This window comes from Dipteris shenzhenensis, chromosome 5 (assembly GCF_047967505.1).
Source record: "Dipteris shenzhenensis isolate YYH24624 ecotype China chromosome 5, Dip_SZ_1.0, whole genome shotgun sequence".
Taxonomy (NCBI): domain Eukaryota; kingdom Viridiplantae; phylum Streptophyta; class Polypodiopsida; order Gleicheniales; family Dipteridaceae; genus Dipteris; species Dipteris shenzhenensis.
In genome coordinates this window covers 6,951,948-6,974,892 of record NC_141600.1, presented here as the reverse complement: position 1 = coordinate 6,974,892, position 22,945 = coordinate 6,951,948, and the positions used below count along the sequence as shown (strand labels likewise).

The 22,945-nt window shown below is 50.0% G+C and overlaps 1 protein-coding gene across 5 annotated transcripts in view; it reads right to left on the bottom strand.

Annotated features, from left to right (window-relative positions):
• The window catches only part of LOC147901563 (calcium-transporting ATPase 5, plasma membrane-type-like), a 399,091-nt gene extending 377,608 nt beyond the window's left edge, over window positions 1-21,483 (bottom strand). For 3 of the 5 annotated variants that reach the window (XM_087374321.1, XM_087374325.1, XM_087374323.1), the window contains exons 1-2: window positions 21,413-21,483; window positions 20,958-21,333 (exon numbers count right to left, since the gene is read on the bottom strand). In XM_087374321.1, the coding sequence (XP_087230447.1) occupies window positions 20,958-21,158 (201 nt within the window). In that variant the 5' untranslated portion in view covers window positions 21,159-21,333; window positions 21,413-21,483. Of the gene's footprint in view, window positions 1-19,601; window positions 19,816-20,957; window positions 21,334-21,412 lie in introns of those variants that run through there. The other 2 variants (XM_087374322.1, XM_087374324.1) reach the window with 2 other exon arrangements.
• Between the last annotated feature and the right edge of the window lie 1,462 nt (window positions 21,484-22,945).

The following is a 22,945-nucleotide window of genomic DNA, read 5'->3' as shown; positions in this document are numbered from 1 at the left end:
CACGACTCATGAAAATTTGGAAAGCCAAATTGCCATTGAAACAGAGGCTTTTCTTTTGGAGATGTATAGTGGGAGCTTTTTCCATTGGGGTGAAATTGGCAGCACGTCGCATTACTTCCCCTTCCTGCCCCCGTTGCTCTCATCACCGCGAGACAGTTCCTCATCTATTATGGTCTTGCCCGCACTCTCAGATATTGATCACTCATGTCTCTCATTTGCTGCGGCTTCGGTTTCCCTCTATCAGATTTGGGAAACTCTTCTGGATGTTTGGATGCTTCTCATCTCAGATGTCTCCATTCCTCCTCTTCTTTCACTGGGCTCGTTTTTGGGTACTATGGACCATTTGGACATAGAGATTGCATTCTAGGATGGGTCAACAGTTTCCTGAGGCATATGTTTTCTTCAGAATGTCCCTCAAGCAATCCTTATATGATAGTTATGCTGCAAGGGACTTGGATGCTACTAGCCTTGAAATGTTTTCTGACTATTTTTGAGTTCTTCCATTGGGCTCTCTTTTGGAGTCTAATGTCATGTACATTGATTTCATGTTAATAATATAGTAATATGCTTTCACCAAAAAAAGTGTGTGAGAGAGTTGCAGATCTCAAACAAGTTGCAGAGATGGCTTCACAGCAACATGCCCAATCATCCCATGAGAGAATGGTAGAGTCTAACCAGGTACAGCAGGCTGAAGCTTTACAGATAAACAAAGAGAATGCATACAGAGAGTTGATTACTCAATTGGGAGAGGCAACAAGCGATCCCTTGTTGAGCACAGTTTACCCCTGAACAGATTGAAACTTTCAGGAAAGAGGGTAAATGCTTCAGGTGCGGCAAAGAGGTGGCTGCCCAGTGCCCAGAAAAGCCTTCAACTTCGAAGGGAAAAGAGGCAGAGAAGCCACGGGGACCGCAAAAGCCAATGGCAAGAGGAATTCCTGACATACTAGGTCATGTTTCAAACCCAGAGAAACGAGAATTGCTGCTAGCTTGGGAAAAAGTCAGAGACTAGCAAGCGCTGATTTTATTTGATCCAGGGGCTACTGATAACTTTATATCAGAGGATCTAGCCCTGAGGCTAGGAATAAAGACGGAGGAGTTGGGCAGGGCTCTGGATGCCGACCAGATGTTCTGTGGGAACCCTGTGCCAGTCACTCCCTTGATAGGGAAGCTCCGTCTTCATGTACAGAGTTATGTGGATCAGGAAGACTCCTTCATTTCTCCACTGAAACATCATGATGTAGTCTTGGGTATGCCTTGGTTTCATCGCAAGGCAGTGAAGTTGACTCTTCCTGAAAGAGTGTTGGAGTTTGTACATAGGGGCAAAGTACATCGTGTGGTTGCTAGGAATAGAGAGGAAACTATTCCCATTGTATCAAATAGTTCTGTTGGAAAAGAAATAAAGTCTGCAGTTTCAGCTTACAAATTTCAGTTCCTTGAAAATTTTAAAGATTGCTTTTCTGACACTTTGCAAGGGGAGCTACCCCCTAAGAGACCTGAGGATCATAGCATAGAATTCATTCTTGGCAGCGAGCCACCCAATAGGCCCCCATACAGAGTTAGTGCAACTCAGCGAGAAGAGATTATGACTCAAGTGCAGGACTTGTTGTCCAAGGGGCTAATTCAGCCCAGTTGTTCTCCTTTTTGTTCCCCTGTACTACTAGTACAAAAGAAAGATGGCTCATTCCGTATGTGCATCGATTATCGCGCACTGAACAAAATGACCATCAAGAATAGATTCCCTATTCCGCGCATTGATGATGTGCTGGATCTGTTAAATGGAGCTTCAGTTTTCAGCAGGATAGACTTAAAGAGTGGCTATCACCAAGTAAGGATATAGCCTCAAGATGTGCACAAGGCAGCGTTTCACACTACTTTTGGGTTGTATGAATATCTGGTGATGCCTTTTGGATTGACAAATGCCCCAGCTGCTTTCAATAGGATGATGGATCGTATCTTCCGACCCTACAGACAGTTCACTGGTACCTTCTTCGATGACATAATTGTCTTTTCTAAGTTCGAAGAAGAGCACAAGGAACATCTTGCTATAGTGTTTCAGAGCTGAGAAATCATCAGCTCTATGCAAACAGCAAGAAAAGTGAATTCGTCCTGGAAGAAATCCATTACTTTGGGCATATAATATCCAAAGATGGGATACGGATGAATCCGGCAAAAGATCCGTGCCATTCAGGAATGGCCAGAGCTGAAAACTGTGCATGAAGTTCAAAGTTTTCTAAGCTTGTGTTCTTACTACAGAAGATTTATCAGACATTTTGCGGATATAGCCACTCCACTCCACGATCTTACTAAGAAAAATGCAGCTTTCAAATGGGGAATTCCTCAAAAGACAGCCTTCACCACACTCAAAGAGAGGCTGACTACAGAGCCAATCTTATTAGTTCTAGATTTGTATCAGCCATTTGATGTGGATTGTGATGCTTGTGGGGAATGTGTTGGGGCTGCATTGCATCAGAATGGTCATGTAGTGGCCTATGAGAGCAGGAGACTCCGGAATGCAGAGAGATATCTGGGAATCTATGAGAACGAGTTATTGGCTGTAATTCATGCCATCCATACATGGAAGCATTATCTTTTGGGTGCAGATTTTATAGTTAAGACAGATCACCAAAGTCTGAGATACTTTTTGACTCAGACAAAGCTTTCCGAGAAGCATATGAAATGGGCAAATATGTTGTCAATGTATCATTTTCAGATTGTCCATACTCCAAGAGTTCGGAACAAAGTAGCAGATGCTTTGTCTCGAAGACCCCAGGTCAACAATGTGACTATTGCTTATCATCAGGATCTGGAAGATATGAGGGAGCAATATGCTAATGATGCAGATTTTGGTGAGATTTTACAGCAAATGCAAGAGGGGGGCAGTCCACCAGTCACTATTCCCTGAAAGATGGGTATTTAATGAAAGATGACTGCCTATGCATCACCCAAGAGATAGGAAAAAGATTTTGGAGGAATGCCATGCACCTCCCTATGCTGGACATAGAGGAATTATAGCAACAACTCAAGCACTAGAGAGGTATTTCTTTTAGCCAGGGATGCGGAAAGATATACATCAGTTTGTTACTGAATGCCTTACGTGTCAGAAAGTGAAGTATGATAGACGGAAGGCACCTAGCCTACTTATGCCTCTTCCCGTGCCTCAGGCACCGTGGGAAAGTATTGCAATGGACTTCATTTTTTATTTGTCAAGATCAAAGTCAGGGAATAATGGGATTTGGACTATCATTGATAGATTCAACAAGCAAGCTCATTTCATTCCGGTTCGCAAAACCATAAAGGCAGATCATATGGCTAAGCTTTTCATGGCAAAGATCTTTAAGCACCATGGTATGCCTAAGTCCATTGTCAGTGATCGAGATCCCAGAATGACCAGTCTATTCTAGAGAGCTTTATTTGATAATATGGGGACGAATCTAAATTTTTCTTCTTCTTTCCATCCCCAGACAGATGGTTAAAGTGAAGTAGCAAATTCTACAGCATTGGATATGCTGAAATGCTACGTGGGTGACCAAGGTTCAAACTGGAAAAAGTACCTACCATTGGTAGAGTTTGCTTACAATATTACAGTACACACCTCTACAGGAAAAGCCCCCTTTGAGGTCATTTATGGGAAGGTGATTCTGCCACCTATCCTAAGGACCAGGGATGAAATATTTGCAGTTGATCAATTTGTGAGAGACCTCCAGACAGCTTACAGCCAAGTCCGGACAGCAAATGAAAGGTCTCAAGAGAAGCATAAAAGAGCTGCAGATACGCATAGGAGACGGTTAAATCTTAAGGAAGGGGATTGGGTACTTTTAAAGTTCGAGAAAGCTAGGCTCCGCAAGTTTAAAGGCAAATAGAAAGTGTATGCAAAGTTATCTTCCAGGTACTTCCAAGTACTATGGCCCTTTCAGGGTTACAGAAAGAATAAATGAGGTTGCATACATGTTGGCATTGCCAGAGCATTGGAGGATTCACAATGCATTCCATGTGAGTCTTTTAAAGAAATTCCAAGGGCCAGAGCCTACACAGCCAATATCAGAGGATCCACCAGAAGTGGATGTGCTGGAGGAGGTCCTTCAGCCAAAGCAGATTGTGTACCATAATGGACGCAAAGGCCCTCAAGGCAAGGAGTTGTACAGGTATCTTATAAAATTCAAGAATTATACGGCAGTAGATGCCAAGTGGTTGGATGAAGACATGTTGTCCGATCATCCACAGCTTTTGGATGTTTACAAGGAAGCTTTTCAGTTAAGGTCAACTGAATAGAAGCCGAGGGGATGTCACCACAATGTAAATATCCTAAGTCAAAGTACAGTTGACCATTTATCTAATCATAATTAAAGAGTTTTCATATGTGTTAATTATGGTCAAAGAGTTCTTTTAATAGTTAAAAAATTGACTATGGTCAAAGATACTTGACTCCGGTCAAGTAAGCCTGACTTTGGTCGGGGAGACTTGGTTTATCAAGAGGGTTAACTATGGTTAACCAGAGAACCACAGAGCTGACTACGGTAAGAGAGTGTTGACTTTGGTCAACAAGACTTGGCATGCGTCCAGAGGATTTTTTTTTTTTTTTTTCAAAAAGAGACTTCTATTAAGTATTAAAGAAAAACCGTTAGAGCAAGCTCCATACGGGATGCATCATGCAATGCACGAAAAGCTCAAGAGCCAAAAAGAAAGGATTGAGGCTGATAGTGCCATCTCAATCCAGTAGAAACCTCCGAGAAAAAGGGAGAACCTCTCCAAACTCGAAGAAATATAGTCCTTCTAGAAGAGGCTGCCCGTGAAGGGCCCTGCATGCTAGCCCATATGGCTATAAAAGTGTGAACCGTGTCAGACCAAATAACGGTGAACACCTGTAATGGGTGTATCTGGGTGCCATCCAAGGCCTCAGTACATCTGGCTCTCCAAATATGCCAAGAGGAAATGCTAGCCAAAATCTCCCAAGAGGTGTCCACTGAAACATGAGAAGCTCTGAAGGGAGTAAGTGGTACATCCTGTAGAGAGCAAGGCTCTATCACCTGCCGGCGGACCGAGAGTGCCCAAGAAGAAGGCTCACCCTCATAAAACACATGGGGCCCAGTAAGAGATAACCATGCGACCGAGCCCCAAGTCATGAAGAAAGGGGAAGTGTGAAAGATGCTGAGTATCCGAGCAACCCCTTTCCAAACAGTCCTCGCCTGACTGCAGTCCCAAAGGCAATGTCGCACTGACTCCTCTGCAGAATGGCATCGAGGACAAGTGGGATCAGCCCCAAATCGTGATCTCCACAGGTTCACTGCAATCCCTCCATGAATAGAGAGCCAAAAGAAAAGAGTGATCTTTCTATTTCTGAGGGATTTCCAGAGCCTCCTCCAGAAATTTCTACGCAAGTCTGCGGTGATGAAGAAGCTTTCCCAATGGGGGGCTCTGGAGGGAATCCAACCCCTACTGTTCAGCTGAAACCTCCTGGCATTACCAACCGTGAAACGAAAGAAGGGAATCCCCCTCTCTCGGTGCCCATGATCTATCCATTCCCACTCTCCTGGGTCCCACTGCAAGCACCTGATAGGTGCACCTCCATATAACCACAACCTCCAGGATCCCAAGGCCAAGAGCAGAGGGTCGGGGTCTAAGTACCACTGCAAACCCGCTCCAAGGTCCACAAAACCAGCAATCCTGACAGGCTGAAAGGCAACCTCAAGAAGAATGCCATCCTTGGATGTAGAAAGTAAACCTTCATCCCCGACATCAAAAACCAGTGCGTCTTCCCCGAGACCTCGGAGAGCGATCACCTGTAAAGGAACTGATGTCCTCGAAAAAGCCCCCATCCAAGTGGTGGAAGTAATAGGCAGCTCAACTGTCCATTCCACCGGGATGGCTGCATCTATTTGCTGAATCCTGCGTGCTACCCCTCTGAGGTGACTCACGGACTGCAGTCTCTGATCCACAGGTAGCCTGATAAAAGATTTCCAAGTGCCTACTGTGTAGGCGGGGCCTCTCTCCCATTTAGACCACTGCATGTAATGGGAAGTGCCCAGTGGTCTGGCATGCTCGTCAAGAATACTATCATTCCAAATGATCGGCTGCCTATCAATCTCTTCGATGGTAGAAGGTGGAATCCTTCGAAGAGTGTTCCTGAAGCTCCCCCAAGCTTTCAGGATGGCAGTCATGAGAGGAGAGGTAGGAGATCTGAGAGGGGCTGATGTGAAAATCCATCGAGGGCTGTCCACCCAATCATCTCCCAAAGTTGGTGTGCAAGCCTGAATGCGTCCAAAAAAGAAATCCTTCCAAGGTTCCTGCCCAGGCATGAGTCCCCTCACCACCACCTTACAAAGCAAAGCCCTACACTGCAAGTCCGGGTCAATGACATTAAGGCCCCCTTCACATGTAGGGAGAATAATAGTCTCCCAGGCCACCCTTGCTGCAACATCTGTTGTGCCATCAAGTCCACTCCATAAAAAATTCCTGACTAGTCTGATGAGCTGAGTGATGCAATCCCTAGACCGGCACCAGCAAGAACACACGAACCAGGAGGTGGCCAAGAGAACCTGGTTCACTACCACAACTCTAGATGCAAGGTCAAGTTTGGCAGAGCTCCAGAAAAGGAGCTTTTTCCTTATACTTTCTAGTACTGGGGCAAACTGCTGTGCTGAAGCGATGTCCAATCCTACCTGGCATCCCAAATACCTGATAGGAACACCCCTCTGAATCCAAGAAAAACCAATGTCAACTCCCCAGCCTGGAGTATCCTCATCAGTGATCCAAAAGCCAAAGGATTTATGCCAGTTAATGTGTGCCCCTGCAACTGAGCAAAAGATATCCAAGGCTGTCCGGAAAGAATCAAGTGATTGCAAGGAGGCCTGAATAAAAATAGCAGTGTCATCAGCCAACTCACAGTCAAAAAGTTCCTGCTCCTAACTCAAGGGCAGTCTCAGCCCAAAAAGCTCAGCCTGAGATCTAAGGAAGATACTCATAGGTTACTTTGTGAGAAGGTAATCTGAACGCTCCTGCGAGCCCCCCTCCCTCCCTCCCGCAGCCTCTACCTCCCTACCCTCCTGCGCCTCTCTCCCTCGCCCCCCTCGCTCTCGCCTTACCCCCCTCGCCCTCGCTGCACACCCCCCGCCTCAGCCCGCCTCCACGCCCTCACCCCCTCGCCCCTCCGCCCCTCGACCCTCGCCTCACCTCTCGCCTCGCCCCTCGCCTTTACCTCCCCGCCCCTCGCCTCGCCCTCGCCGCGCCCCTCCGCCCGCCCCCTGCCTCGCCCCTCGCTACGCCCCCGTCCCTCGCCTCGCTCTCCGCCCGCCCGCCCCTCGCCCCTCCGCCCTTCCGCCCCGCCCCCTCGCCTTTCACCCCCCCCGCCCTCCGCCCTCGCCCTTCACCCCCCTCCGCCCCTCCGACTTCCGCCCCCGCCCCTCGCCCTCGCCCCTCCCCCTCCGCCCTCGCTTCCACCGCCGTCCCTCCCCCTCGCCTTCGACCTCCGCCTCCGCTCTCGCCTGCTATCCGCCCTCCACCCCTTCCGCCTTCCGCCTCCGCCCTCGCCTTCGCCTCCGCTTCCCCCACCCGCCTCGCTCCGTCTCGCCTCACCCTTCTTCGTCACACCCAAGCTCCACCCCCCTCGTCTATCTCCCTCCCTTTTTTGGTGGCAGCCTCTTCTTCATCGGAGGTCTCCAGTTCGTCTTGGCGGTATGGCGGCTCCCTGCTCGGAACCGGAGGCCCAGCCAGACCCTCCCTCTCCAGATGCCTACCGCGTTATCTTGACAGAGCAACAGTCGTCTCGGGTACAAGAGGTTGCCAATGACTTTGCCCTTACTTCCGTCTATGGCAGAGTCATTGGACACTCTCCCTCCAGATCAGCCATCAGGGACTGGCTCCAATCCACTCTCATGCTAGAGGACAGCCACATCGAGGAGGTGGCCCTTATGGGAAGGGGCATCTTCTGGCTTAAACTCTCCACTGCGAAAGCTGCGAGCAACCTGATTGCTGGTTCCCCCACATCTGTGGATGGAAAGATCATCATGATAGTCCCTTGGTACCGTGGATTCAGCGCAGCGGATTTTGATGCTCGTTTTCGCATACCTCGCCACCCAGTGACGCTAGTTTTTCCAGGCCTTGCTGCTGAGTTGCGGCCGATAGTCAGGGACCTGGGCTCCCACTTTGGCTGGGTAATGCATGACACTTTCGTCGACGCGGTTACTGCGGCAGGAGCCCCCCGAGTCCGTGTGGCTGTGGCACACCCTGCGACTCTCCCTGCAGTGATTGAGATCGTGACAGATGCTGGCAGCATTACTCAGAGCATGGTAGTCACAAGACAGCCAAGCCAGTGCCTGAGGTGTCACGGCTTTGGGCACCTGGCTGCTATTTGTCCATGATTCTCCAGCTCCTCTCGGGCCCCCCCGCCCCCCCTCCCTCCGCCCCCTCCCCCCCCTCCGGGTAGCCATGTCAGGAGGAGCAGAGGCAGCCGGAGTCCGGTCCAGAGATGGCTGGCGGCTGGACCGAGGTCAGAAGGAAAAGAGGAAAGAATAAGAAGATTTCTGAAAAAGGCAAGGAGGCAGAGGTTACCCAACCTGCAGCAGCGCCTCAAAGACCTAACAGGCAGCCGCCCCAGGGTCCTGGGAGAGCTTCTTCTTCGACTGTAGCCCGCCCTCTACAGCCTCAGGTCCCCCTCTCTTCCGCTCCCCAGCCCCCTTCCACTCAGCCCCAGCCCCTTCCCCAGTCGCACCCCCCTCTTCCCGACCCGCAGCATCAGCCCCCGCCTCTTCCTCTTCAGCCCCCTCCTCTTCCTACTCAGCCCCAGTCCCAGTTTCAGCCCCATCCCCCTCCCCCCGCCCCTCTCAGCTCTCCTGTAGTGTCGGCTGCACCGATGGTTCCTTAGCCGCGGGCAGCCCCCACTCCCCCTCCTCCGCCCCCCCCGCTAGTCGCTTCCGTGGAGTCTGAGTTGCCTACCCCTCAGCCTCCTCCCCCTTCCCCACCCCAGGCAGAACACCTCGAGTCTACACCACCCCTGGAGCAGTCTTCCCTGTCTGCTAGCCCGACCCCTCAGTTGCACACTCTGGCGGGCCTCAGCTTCAGGAGAGAGAGCTTCCTCGCGACTTCTACAGATCTGGTCCCTGGGACTACTTGGATGTGGTGGACCTTGGGACCTTCCCTGCTTATCTCGACATCAGTATCTTCCTGCTCCGTAAAGGGGTGGATGGGAAGATCGCAGCCTTGGCCCCGAGGGATGGCCCTAGCTTTGCTTTCACATTTCTCAACGATAGCACCGAGACTTGGACAGACGACTCGGTCTGGGAGGCTCTCAGAGAGCAGACGCACGCTCAGGTTTGCTCCTTGATAGGCCCGTCGGGTGGACAGCTTCTCGAGACTCAGTGGTCCGAGGGTGACGTGCGCCTGCGGTGGCGCTGCGCCGCCAAGCGCTTCAGATTGATTGTGATCCTCAGGCCCCCTCTGTCGTGGCCCCTTCCCCAGGATGTCAGAGCCTGGACTCCTCAGAAACTCCGAGCCTTCTACGGGATGACTACCTCAGAGATCTCGAGTTGGCTCGAGAAAGCATTTGTCCATGGCACTAAAGGCCTCACGCCTTTGCTAAAAGTTTTGAAGAACGGGCAGGACGACCCCGCCTCCCCCTCCAAACCCTCTCAAAAGCGTCAGCGCCTCCATTCCGAAATGTCAGCTTCTTCATCGACATCAGCCGCGAGCAGACAGTTGTTCGCAGCCTACCAGTCCTCATCATGAGCTTACACCTTGTCTCCTGGAACGTGAACGGGTTTCATTCTTCTGGCACCCGTGGTCCTAGGAAGCTCATCTTGAGACAGGAACTTCAGCCACCAGTGATTGGTCGCTTGGATATACTTCTTCTCTAGGAGCATAAGCTTTCAGTGGCTCATTCCCGTAGCTGCGGGAAGATCCTCCCTGGACGCTCTCACACTTATTGGGAGCCCTCGATTGGTGCACAGGGGAGGAGTGGCGGTGTATGTACTTCCGTGAGAGAGTTGTTTGCCCAGGGAGCTTTTGGTCATGGTACGTTGATTCCAGGCCGTGCACTTTGGGTTGGCCTAGAGTTGGAGGGTTCCAAAATAGGAATCCTCAACATCTATGCTCCCACAGACCTCCGATGCAGAGCCACTTTCTGGAGGACACTCACAGGGATTCTCCCAGACATGGATTCCTGGATTGTTGGAGGTGACCTCAACAATCTGGAGACTTTGGAGGACCAGCAGGGCAGAGGACCAGAGTTTACAGGTATGGCTCAGGCAGAGCAGTCCGCTTGGGACTCCTTTATCTTCGCGACAGGAGGTAGGGACAGCTGGAGAGACCCATCCTTCCGCCGTTGGCACGGGAGCTTGGACTTCTCGTGGGGCTTCTGCAGGGAAGGAGGCAGACTCCTGGAGAGACTGGATAGATTTTATGTCAGTGATTGGGCCATCAACAGAGGTGGTCACGCGGGTATAGTGCCAGGGACGACACTCTCCGACCACGCGCCTGTGCTCTTATCATTAGACTCGGTAGCTCAGTCCCTTCCTCCCCGTTCGTGCCGGATTCCCGATTCCATCTTCTCGAGGGAGGAGGTGCGCAGTAGTATCGATAGCCTTTGGGACAGAGATTGGGGCGAGTGCGTGGATCTGGTAGATTCGGTGGCGCAGGCTTTGCAGGAGTCCAGCCAGATTTGCCAGCTCGCAGCCCTTCAGGTTCGCCAGGAGTGGTGGGGTAGAGAGAGAGCTCTTCAGAAGGTGTGGAGGCACATTCCAGCCCTTGTTCAGCCCAGCATGCAGGCGACGTTGATGGCACCGTTCACTACTGACGAGATGCTGGAGGCCTTGATGGCCATCGATGGGCAGAAATGCCCTGACGAGGATGGGCTCTCTCGCGCTTTCTTCACCTCCTTCTAGAATCAGATCCATCAGCCCCTCCTAGCAGCCCTTCAGAGGATTTTCAGCAGCAGATATATGCCAGAGAGCCTCTCCTCGAGCTGATTTGCCTCATCTCGAAGGGAGGAGATCGACAGGAGATCCGTCAGTGGCGCCCGATCACTCTCCTCACCACTGCCTACAAAATCCTTGCCAAGATGATCAGCGCCAGAGTTCGGCCTCTACTTCCTGACCTCATTCATGACACTCAGACAGGCTTTGTCCAGGATCGCAGTATCCTGGATAATGTCTTCACCTTCTCAGAGGCGACGGAGTGGGCTCAGCACAGTGGGTCGCACTTAGCCATCCTACTTCTCGACTTTGAGAAGGCCTACGATCGAGTGGACTGGTCCTTCCTGGAGGGTACTCTGGAGAGACTAGGATTCCCAGTAGGATGGATTCAGGGTATTTCAGCGTTATACAGGACAGCTTCCAGCAGGGTCATCATCGGCAGCAGGATGGGAGAGCGATTTCGTTTGGAGAGATCAGTGCGTCAGGGTTGCCCCCTCGCTCCTTACCTGTTTCTCTTCTTCGCCGAGGCCATGACATACTACCTTCGGGCGAGGGCGACCGGGATCCGGGGTATTCGCCTTCCCATCAGGGAGGACACGGAGCTCCTGGACTCGGGGTATGCAGATGACACAGCGCTGTATGTTCAGGATGATGAGATGATGCTGGAGAGGGTGAGGCTGGCCTTAGAGGTCTTCTGTTCGGCAACCGGTGCGAAAATCAACTGGAACAAATCAGTTGGTTTTCTCACCAACCCCGGGGCATGCTCACAGTGGGGGAGGTTTTTGGGTTTCAGATGGATCCCGCGGGGACAGACAGCTAGATATCTCGGCTTTCAGGTCGGCCTGGACATCACGCCAGCTCAGCAGTTTCTCCCGGTGCTAGATTCCATTCGACGGAAGCTGGCTTTCTGGAGCACTGCTAAGCTCTCTCTTGCAGGTCGTGCTCTTGTAGTCAACCAGGTTCTCCTGGCCACGGCATGCTATGTGGCCTCTTGTTGGTGCTTCTTGAGATCCAGCGTGGCACAGCTCAGGAGGTTGGTCCGGAATTTCCTGTGGTCTGGGGGGGATGGTCTCAGAGATACCAGAGCCAGGGTAGCTTGGCAGACAGTCATTTTTCCGCAGGCTGAGGGTGGCTTGGGGGTCATCGATCCTGAGCTTCAGAGTCAGGCCCTGCTGGGCAAGTTGGTTATCCGCGGTTTGACCCCAGGGGGGCAAACGTGGAAGATGTTACTTCAGCAGGGGATCGGTTTTTGCGTCCCGCGCCGAGGTGGAGAGTGGCTACCGTCCCTCAGGTGGATCTTCACTTCTGCACCGCTCACTCACCCCCGCTCCCCGCTCATTCGTAGCCTTCTCATGGTTTGGAGGCGGCTCCGCCTCAGTCTCATATAGTCCCCTCCTAGCTGTCAGGAGGAGATCGACTGCCAGCCGCTCATCTGGAACGATCAGGTCAGAGATGCCTTGGGCCTTCTGTCCACTCTGCATAGCCCACTCTGTGGCTTCCCAAAAGGAAAAGATAATATCAAAAATGCTTCTGCCATGCACAAAGCCTGTCTGAGTATCATGGATGAGATCTGGAAGAAGGGGCTGTAGTCGGATGCTGATCGCCTTGGCAAGGATTTTGTAAAGAGTGCCCAAAAGAGTGATGGGTCTCCAATGGGATACAAAATTCCTGTTGCCACCGTTCGGGATAAGGTGAATGAGTCCCTCGGTCAGTGAGTCAGGCATCTCGCCCGAGTCCCAAATGCCCTGCAGGGCTGAAGTAATATGATCACCTATCATATCCCAAAAGGCTATAAAAAAAGAGGGAGTAAGACCATCGAAACCAGGACACTTGCCCTTATGAAGGGCAGAAAGAGCAGTCTTGAACTCTGTGTTGGTAAAGTGTGCATCAAGTGAGCATAACATCTCTGGGGTGACCAACACAGGTAAACTCTGCCAAACTTCATCTCTAGCCACCTCTCTGGCCTGTGAGTTCGGATCTGCGGAAAGAAGGGAGGTATAAAAATCTGTTGCTAAGTGCATGACGGTCTCCGGATGAGACTGCAAAACGCCGTCAGAGTCAATAAGCTGCCTGACACTCTCTCTACTATGTCTGGGGCCAAGTGTAGAGAAAAAGTGTTTATTGACTCTCCCTCCCATCTGTATCCAAAAGGACTCCCGTGCATGGAAGGCATACTCTGCTCTCTGATCAAGCAAGGTCTGCAAGTGAGCCCTTGCCGCAGCAAGGCGCTCCTGTATCCAAGCATCTGAAGGTCGTTTCTGCTCCTCCCTCTGAAGGGTTGCCAACTGTCGGTGGATACCGATCTCTCGCCTGAGTACCTCACCACGCCGAGCACTAGCAACTGAGTGATAGAAGTCGCTGATACTGTCAAGTGCTGTGGCCACATGTGAACGACCGGCCATCCCCCCCTGCATATGAGAAACCCAGATCTCCAACATTGCCTCTGTGAGAGTCTCATCCGTGTATAAGGCGTCTCGGATCCTGATACAGCGAGACCGTCCTCTCAGATGAGGCTCTGAAATGGACAAAATTACCGAAAAATGGTCTGAAGTGGAAACACCGGGTGCAATGCAACCTGTCCCCCCTCTATCAAGAGCCCAGTCACCCACATAGAACCTGTGCACCCTATGGTTCGACCATGAAAACAAAAGTAACTAAGACTGAACAAGAAATGCATCATCTGACCAAACATCTCTGCCACTGAACCTGAACAAGAAGGCATCCTAGGCTGCTCTCTCAAAGGAGTGGATACCACCTTCTCTACCCCCTTTCTTATCCGAAGGTGCCTCAACCATGTTGAAGTCACCTCCAATAATCCATGAATCCACAATGTCAGCCCACGAGAGCAACTCTTTCCAAAACAAAACATGGTCCCCTCTGTTGTTCGGAGCATAAAGGTTGAGGAAACCAACCTTACGTCCGTCAATCAGAAGTAAAACCCACTGGGCCCTGGAGGGGGTTATGGTACCGTGTCCAATGACCAGAGGGAGAACAGAGTCTGAAACTGAAATGCATGTACCTCCTCTGGTTCCCAAGGCAGGAAGCCAAAAAATCCGGCCTGAGAGTAGCTTACCTAACTTGGAGCAATCTCTGATATCCAGTTTGTGTTCCTGAAGAAAAAGAATGTCTAGGGAACCACCTGAAACACCTGGATGGAGCTGATTCCTGATCAGCTGTCTGTGACGGCGATGAGGGATGCCACCCAATCCCTGTATATTCCAACTGGCTATCCTCATCGGCGGGAGGAAGTGGGTTGGAATACCTTACCCGACCTGGTGGCGGAAACAGAAGCCTCTACCGGAGCAGACCTCTTGCCATACACACGAGGTCCGAGGGGAGGAAAGTCCACAGGTGAGAGAGAGAAGAATCTCTCAACTGGGAAGCCGATAACTGGCTCTCCAAAAGTAGAGGGTACAAAGTCATCATCTGGGATGCTAGAGAGGTCCTCCAAAGCGAAAAAAGAGTTCCGCTGAGCCAGTCCTGGAGAGGGGGTACGAAGGATTCCTACCGAAGCAGGAAGAGAATGTAGAACCCCTTTCCCTCTGTCCAAAGAGGGAGGCACCTGTACTGGATCCTGATCAAAAAGTGGTGCAGACGAGGTGCCAACAACCTGCGCTGCTGAGGAAGGTACAGCCTGATCCAAGGGTGGAGTCGAACAAGGCTCCTAAACAGTAGTCTCCTCCCGAGGCTCCAAGGGGGTAGCCTCCGAAGAGATGGAGGAGTGAACTAGAGTAGAGGGCCTAGCCGCGACCGGAACCCACCGTGGGCCAGAGGTGGTGCGAGATGCCGAAGGGACTCGAGTAGCCCTAGGAGAGGGGGGAGCCCGTGTCTGAGGCCGTGTCTGTGGAGCGGTATGTCCTGCTCCAGCTCTTTGTCGTAAACTAGTACGAGCTGGTTGCTTTGTGGGCCTCTTTGTCTTCTTTGGGCAATCTCTGGCGAAGTGCCCCAAGGATCTACAAATCCTGCACTGGTTCTGCCGACCTGCAACCTCAAATATCTGGCGGAAGAAAGACCCATCGGGTCGCTGTAGCATGATGTGGTCATCTAAAATATTGGGGTCCTGGACAATGACCCTAACCCTGGGAACCCCATCCATCCTGATCGCCTCAGCAGCCGAAGAGGGCTCGCTAGGGAGAGGGGGGATCTCTGCCACCACACCAAACCTCTCGCCAATAACTGAAAGAAGCCGGTGATAAACTGAGGGAAGACCAGGGAACCTGATGAAAACAGAAACTCCCTGCTTGTCCTCTTCAACTGGGTCAAATCCCAATTGGAAAGGAAACAAGAAGATCCTCCTGTAGCCTAGAAGTAGAAACCCGGCCTGTAGCAGGTCTCTCGTGACGTCCGGGGAATCTAGGCACACTTGAAAGAAACCCCGTCCCAACAAACGAACATCCTTGAGGTGGGCGGCGAGGTCCTGAGGAAGCGCCGACAGCATCCAATCTCTAGCTTGTAACCTAGAGGGGTGTGAGCCATGAATGCGTGCGAAGAGAGTCGTGGAACACTCATGTTCGAAATCCTTTTGCAACTGCTGTAGCTCGTCTTTTGAAAAAGTAACAGTTCTCGCGGCCGGTGTGAGCGGAGACGGCGGATTGACTGAATGGGAACCCATTCGTCAATCGAGGTGTGTTGGCCGATTCAAACACAAAAAAATAGAAACTCCGTCCGCTTTCTTGAATCCCAGGAGACCCCTATAGGAGAATAGGGGTAATCCAGAAGAAGGAGAGGGTGATGAAGAAGGGAGGAGGGAAGAGGAGGGGAAGATAGGGGAGAGGAGAAGTGGAGGAGAGGGGGAGAAGAGGAGTAGAGGAGAGGGGAAGGAGAGGGGAGGAGAGGCTGCTGCGGGGGGAAAGCAGCAGCAGGAGCGGGGGGGGAGCAGCAGGCTGCAGCGGGGGGAGAGCAGCAGCGGGTGCGGGGGGGGGGAGCAGCAGGCTGCAGCGCAGGCCAGCAGCGGGTGCAGGGGGGGGGAGGAGGCTGCAGCGCAGGGGGGGGAGGCTGCAGCGCGGGGGAAGGGGCAGCGCAGGGGAGAGGGCAGGTAGTAGGGGCAGCGAGGAGGGAAGGGAGGGGGCAAGCAGCAGGGAGCGGGGAGAGAGGCAGCAGGGAGCGGGGAGAGGAGCAGCAGCAGGAGGGAAGAAAGGGGGCAGCGAGGGAAGGAGCAGGAGGAGGAGCAGGGAGCGGGGGAGCAGCAGCAGCAGGGAGCGGGGAGAGCAGTGAGGAGGGGAGGAGCAGGAGCGGGGAGCAGCAGCAGTTATCGAACATACCCCATTCATAAAGCAACTTTTTCTCTCACTTTACAGCGTCAAGAGGATTAACTACGGTTAACCAAGATGTGCCAACTTCGGTTGGAGAGACTTGATTATAATTAAGGCGCCTCGACCCTTGGTCAAAGCCTCTTAATTATAATCAAGAGTGTTGACTCCAGTCAACTAATGAATAAATATATATATATATATTTGTTATATGTGCACATGCGTTCAGTGGGGACGCCCACCGTGACTAGAATTAGTCCACGGTGTGTTATTTGCATGCAAAGCCCTAACAATTAATGGGTGCCATGGTGGTGCGCTTTAATTAATTGTTGCGGGTACTAGGAAGGATTATTTTCCTAAGCGCTACGGAGCCTAACAAGCATCTAGGAGGCGGTTCGCATGACCAAGTGCTTCGAAGACTCCAGAGTTGCCCTTAGTGGCATGTAATAGAACTTGAACTAGATTTTAAACAAGTGGCATGTTGCCAATTTGAAATGAGCTTGAAGCTCTTGTAATATTGATTCACGTTGGATTTTGTATTAAACAGCTCCACGCTGAACTCTTTGTAACAGATTCTCTCTTCAAGAAATAAAATACCTTTGGGGGGGTCCAGCCTGACATGTTGTCCTGGGCCCTAGCTATGTGTAGAGAGAGGGAGAGAGAGAGGGAGAAAGAGAGCTCTTATGAGAGTGTTTCTGCAGTAAATTATGTGCGTGAGGTTCCATGAGAGAGCAAGCGATTGCATGAGCCACCCAAGGGTACAGCTATGGCAAAAAGTAGAGGAGCAATAGGGCATCATTGCCTTATTGATCTCTTCAACTGGGAAAAGTTTGTGAGCTCCCCATTGAAGAGTTTGTAAGACATCCACTTTGGCTAAAGCATCATTGAGTAGAAGCTTGATGAAACCTGTGAATTCAACCCCCATCCACATGTCCATCAGGAATTGTAGAAGATAAGTCCCAATCCAACCTGTCGTATGCCTCATCAAAGTCCACCTTTATGAAGCATATGTCCTGCCCCGACTCTTGGCATATGCACAGCTCTCCCAAAGATTAATGTGAACTTCCAATATGTGTCTTCCTTTGATGGATCCTTCTGCTCAATCTTAAGCCAAGCTTTCATTTTGCTGCCAATTTGAGAGCTAATGCCTTAGCCAAGATCCTGTAGCTACACTTGAGCATTGTGAGAGGTCTCCCATTTTTCAATACCTCCTTTGGGCCTCCCTTAGGTATTGGCTTGATCATGCCTCCATTCATATGTAATGGGAGAGAACCAGCCAATAGGCTTCCTTGCCATACATCAAGACGATAAGGCCTAACAGATTCCCAAAACTGTTTGTAAAACTGTATAGGCAAGCCATCCTCCCCAAGGGGTTTTCCATCAGCCATGGTATCTATTGCATCCTTAAGCTCTGTTAAGGAAAGAAGTGCCTGTAATTGCCGCTTCTCACAATTTCCAACTGCTCTTTCCCTAACCTGATGGCATTTATGTCGGGAGATGAAAGCAGTACGTGGAAATGCTTGAGAATAAGCTTTGCATTGTCTTCCTTGGAAGTAGTTGTAACTTTTCTGACCAGCAGAAGGATATCCTCCTTAGCATGCTGGATTGGTTCAAGATGAGGTCTGTTCCTTTCTCAAGCAAGCTTGTAAATTTTTGAGGTCCACTTGTCCTAGCCTTGATTTCAGCATTTTTTGCCTTTCTATCTCATCTCTTCTTTTAGCTCTAGCTGCTGCTGCAGCTTTTTTCCTCGCATCCTTCAGGAAGTTTTGTGGGGAATCCACTGCTTTAGGCCAGCAATCAGCTCTAGTGCTGTTAGGTAGAAAACCAAGCTTGTCCCAGATTTTCTTAATTTGCTCCTGAACAGCCTTGAGCTTGAAGAAACTAGGATCAGCTTTGAACTATAAGCAAGACTTTTGATGCATTCCAAAGTCACATGAATAAGACACTAGATTATGGTCAGAAAGCGTCAATGAAAGGTCAACCTGCAGCTTCACCATTAGCATGCCATTATAGAGAGATTGAGGCATATATTCCATCTAAACTACCGTCTCTCCTGCTGTCTCTTGGACCAGGTAAAATCACATCCAATACCAAGGTATCCTAGCTCCATTTTTGAACTTCAACCTCTCTGGTCATTGACCCTTTCTCAAGCCACGTGTCTTTTTTGTACTCGTCATGTTGAACTCTCAATGAAATTGTCTCCATGAAAACGTAACACAGCCAAAAGATCCTTCCTAAAAGAGAAGGACGTAGGGAAATTACAAAGAAATCGGAAATACTTGACATTCTTAAACAATCACCTCCACTGCAATCCAATTGCCTTGGGTGTCTTCTATCAACCTCTTCAAGATAAAGCCACTAGATTGCAAGATTCCAATGGCTGTACCCCCTTTTCCTTCAGCATGGTTAGAAGATAATCATGTTCTCCTATTGTCCACTTTTTTCAATCTATGCTTGAGAGTCTTCCCATTCACCTTGTCCTCTTGAAGAGCAAGAAAGGTAGGAGAGAGCTTATTGAACCTAAGCTATTGAGAGAGCTCCATAGCTCTTTACGGGTCTGTAAGACCACAAATGTTGTAAAACCATTGAGATTGGTTTACTCGACATTCTTCTTCCTTTTGGACTTGCCTTCAACGACACTTCACCTGGCCGGTTGTTGTAGAAAAATATTGTCCTTTTGCAAAGCTAGGTCAAGTTCATCAGCTTCACACATTGGCTCTTCTTCTGAAAAGTTTCCCTCTATGTTTACCAAGGCATTGGCATCCTTCTTATTCAACTCGACTCGAAAGGCATCACTTCATCCTTCTTCGACTACATTATCCTTGCTTTCTTTCTTAGCAATCACTGCGAATCCTCCTTAACCTTGATCCATGTCCTCGTTCTGTAGGATTTCAAATGCATTTATAAAGGCACACCTACTGATTCTTTACTGTTAGTGTCTGCCTTCATCTATGTTTCAGGGAAAACCATTACCTCCTCATCACACTCTAGGGGAAGATTAGCATTCTTTGGCTTCCACTTCTTCTGCACCTTTTGTCCTCTTGAGATTTAGCCTTTTTACCAGGAAAATCTTGGCTCTGTAAACGTGTCCATTCCTGGACACGATGCAAATTGAAATGGGAAAACCTTCAGCTATATCAAGTTCCATACACGTGAAGCTCTCCTTCTCCCCCTATAACTTTCCCTATTCCTTGGTAGAGATTAGCTGCTTGATTCCACGTGGAAAGAGGAAGGTCTGGAAGTTTGGCACAATTGTAGACCGAGGAACAAGTGGTAAATTTTCTAAATGCTACTTTTCAAGATAAAGGGCTGATTTCTGACCACCCACAATCCTTGATTAAAGGCTTTGCCGGCTAGGAGGACGAGGACCGTGGAGAAAACCAATAAGGGCATGTGCCCTCAACTGATTCATCATGCAATTCTTCGTCTAGGAAGACAACAGCAGCCGCACCTGGCTGTTCTCTCCTTGCTTCGTTATCATCTGTGATTCTCTGATCTGCTGGAGTAGAGGACTGGATGGCTCCAGCGTAGCTTTGTCTCTGCCAGACAGCAGGGGAAGGGAATGAGAGAAACTGACGGTGTTCTCCGCTGTCTGTTGCAGCTTATCATCATCTTTGTTCTGCTCCTTGCTGGCTCGTGGGGAGCTAAGGGCTCAGCAGAGGAAAGGAGAAGCGGAGAAGCTCACGTAACAATGCCGCTGAAGAAAGTTCAAACGAGAGTCAAAGTTGCTCAATGAAAGGACAGATGGACTGGCCTGGTCCTATCTGTTGGCCAAGTGCAAGAAGGAATCGTTATTGAAGTCGAGGATGTGACCATTGAAAGGATGAGGGATGAGAGCAGTCCCGTCAGTCTCCATCTCCAAGGCGCTTGCGAGCGGTTTTATCTTTTTCACTTCTGCTCTTTTTCGGTGAAGATCGATCCCTACTAGTACAAATAAAGAGGCTGGAGAGGTCTACTTTCCCCTCGACGTTTGCACTCTATTATTGTGCTTTTGATAGGCACCCTCTCTAACCAGTTTAGAAAGATACCATCTAGACTCCAGTATATATACATTTATCAATGTATATGTATATATATACATACATATATACAGCTTGTCAAACGCTTTGTGCATGCACTTTGTAAGTTTTTGTGGGGCTAATTTCACGTGGCCACAATTGCATTCTCCTAGGAGTCTCTGTGCCTTCTCTAAGCATTCTCCTTTCTAACTTGTGCGTAGCTCCTAACACGTGACTCTTTTTGGATAGACCTCCGCTTTCAAGTATCAAGGCCTCACAATGCAGTGTGCACTAGAGTGCAAACCTCATGCGCAACCTAATGATATGAATAAAAGACGCTCTTCGTCGATTGTAAGACTCATACATGAGCAAGGGATCATCATCAATGCATCATGCATCAGAACTTTGATGTAAGTAGACGTATGGTCCCGCTCGAAAGGTTCGACACCAAATAGTAATTGGTACTAACATCTTCGTATGGGACAGGCAGTGGAACTTGGACCCTTCAGATATATCGTATAAATCCTGCGCAATCTTGGATAATGTACCACGGTGTATTTCTGAGTTGCTAACGAAATTGATCGTCATAGCCTCCCCTCGGTGACACTTCAGCAGTAGTACGTATAGCAAATTACTAGACGCGACAAAAATGCCTTGTCAAATGGCGAACCAGAACGTCTTCCCCTGAGACGGGCACGTAGAACTTTTGTTGCTGAGCACGTACCGTCGGGCCGTCGAGCAGCAACTCAAGTTGGAGTTCTAAGAAGAATGCAGCTAGGGAAGGAAACCGGAAAAGATTGTACACACACCCGCCATTTCTGAAGTCTTTCGACTGGAGTATTCTTGTATTGGATCCTGAATAAGTCGTCCTTTTCACCCTCGAAACGCTCGTCGTCAAACCTTTCGTACTTTTTACTGTGTGCACGCGTTTCATCGACTCGTGCTTCGGTGAAAGGAGGGCGCTTCCAACAACCTGAATCGCCATGTTCAAGTCCAATAGAGGTACTCATGGCTCACGGCTGATTGTAAGTTTCAATTGCATCAAGAAGACTGGCGCTTTATATTCTGGTTTTCCAACATTGGCAAGGGACTCCTTTTCCTCCTGATGATAAAATGCGCAGCGGTGAGTGTTCTGATTCGCGTTACACGTAATACCGTCGCTAGCTCCTCGCAGATTCCGATATTCTGTTGCACGTTTCAAAAGATTAATAATGAGGAAAGAATGAGTTCGAACTGTTAAGAAGGTGATGATCATCGACGAAACCTCTCAGCTTTGAGCGTAAGATTGAAACGGACTGTGCTACGGGACGACGAGCGGGGCAACAGTCAGCTAAGGTTGGAAACGATGGATGGGAAGCGATCGTCTGCGGCAAAGGGACGGCCAAAAGGGGGTCTCATTTTCTTTGTTATGGTCGGAACGGAAGCAGCCTCGAAGTTTCGCTTGGTTGACAGGAAACTTCCACCTTCTGCTACCTCTAACCCTGTCCTATGTCCTACCAATACAAAACCACCGTTTTAATCGTCAAGGGACGAGGTCGCGATCTGCACCGTTGGATCAAGGACCCTTCCAAATCCAAAACACCCGCAGTCACGCGTCATGCGATCTCAGCCGTTGGATTAAAATTTCTGCAGAATCGTCGTTTTCAGAGATGGACAAGTGGCGCCCTCCCCATGCCTATGACGGAAGGGAAAGGGAGGGGTCCACCTTTCCCCCTCATAAAATGGCGAGCGGGCGGGCCCCTCCCTTTCCCTACTCCTTTACAATTCCAAACCGCTAGGGATGCATTTACCTTCACATTCGAGTATCTGCCTCGTGCCGCCACGTCAAACCTAGCTGCTTCACATCATCATATATCCTACGCAGACCAGGCCCTCTGCCCTGCCCAGCTAGCTATCTTGCCACAATATGTGCACACAACCTGGGCCAATCATGCCACACCGACATGCTACATGAGGACCAATCGCGGCAATGCCACACGAGCCGCGAATGAATGCAGTTTGCACAGTCTACTAGTGACTGTGCATACTGTGAACGGGAGCAGACTACTTGCCATGCATGCTCACGCCATCAACACATTAGATGCCCTCGCTGCCACGCACGCCCGCCGTTCACACGTCATCACCCCAGTAAATACCATGCTTTAAACCATTTGTGTTGGCAAATTCGCAATAATTACTACACCGACCTGCTCCCTCCGGCCCTTGATGGCGTGGTCGGGAAAGGGCCTTGGTTGCCCTTTTTCGATCAGGAAGCCATCAAAAAGGCGGCTCACCGCCACTCGTCGCTAACCCGGTGCTTCCCTCCCGAGAAAGGGCTCGCAAGGCCCTTCCCCTCCAACCTTACGACCTAGCTTAGCTTTAACTTGTCTCCTATCCATCCTCTACTAGCATATGCTTCTCTGTCGTCATTTGTGAGCCTAAGCAACAACAATTGCCCTTCCGTAATCTAAGATGCACTAGGGTGCCTTCTACAAAATGCCATATTGTTTAGCATGAATCAATCTAGTGGTATAGATTGATAAGGGCTTGGGATGCCACTCTGTCATTCAAGCTAAATGTACTGCTATGGAGAGTGTTAGTGGGAAAGATGCCAATCAGATCTAGGCTACCAAAGTGGAACCCGAGAGTATCACCCCTTTGACTATTTTGCAGAATTAGGAAGGAAACTCGCTACCTTGTGTTTTGGGAATGTTGTTTATATGCGGTATATGGAGACAAGTATGCATGTGGCTCATGAATGCTTCCATTTGCATTACACTAACTTGGAAATGAGTGTTGCTAGGTGAAAAAGGAAAGC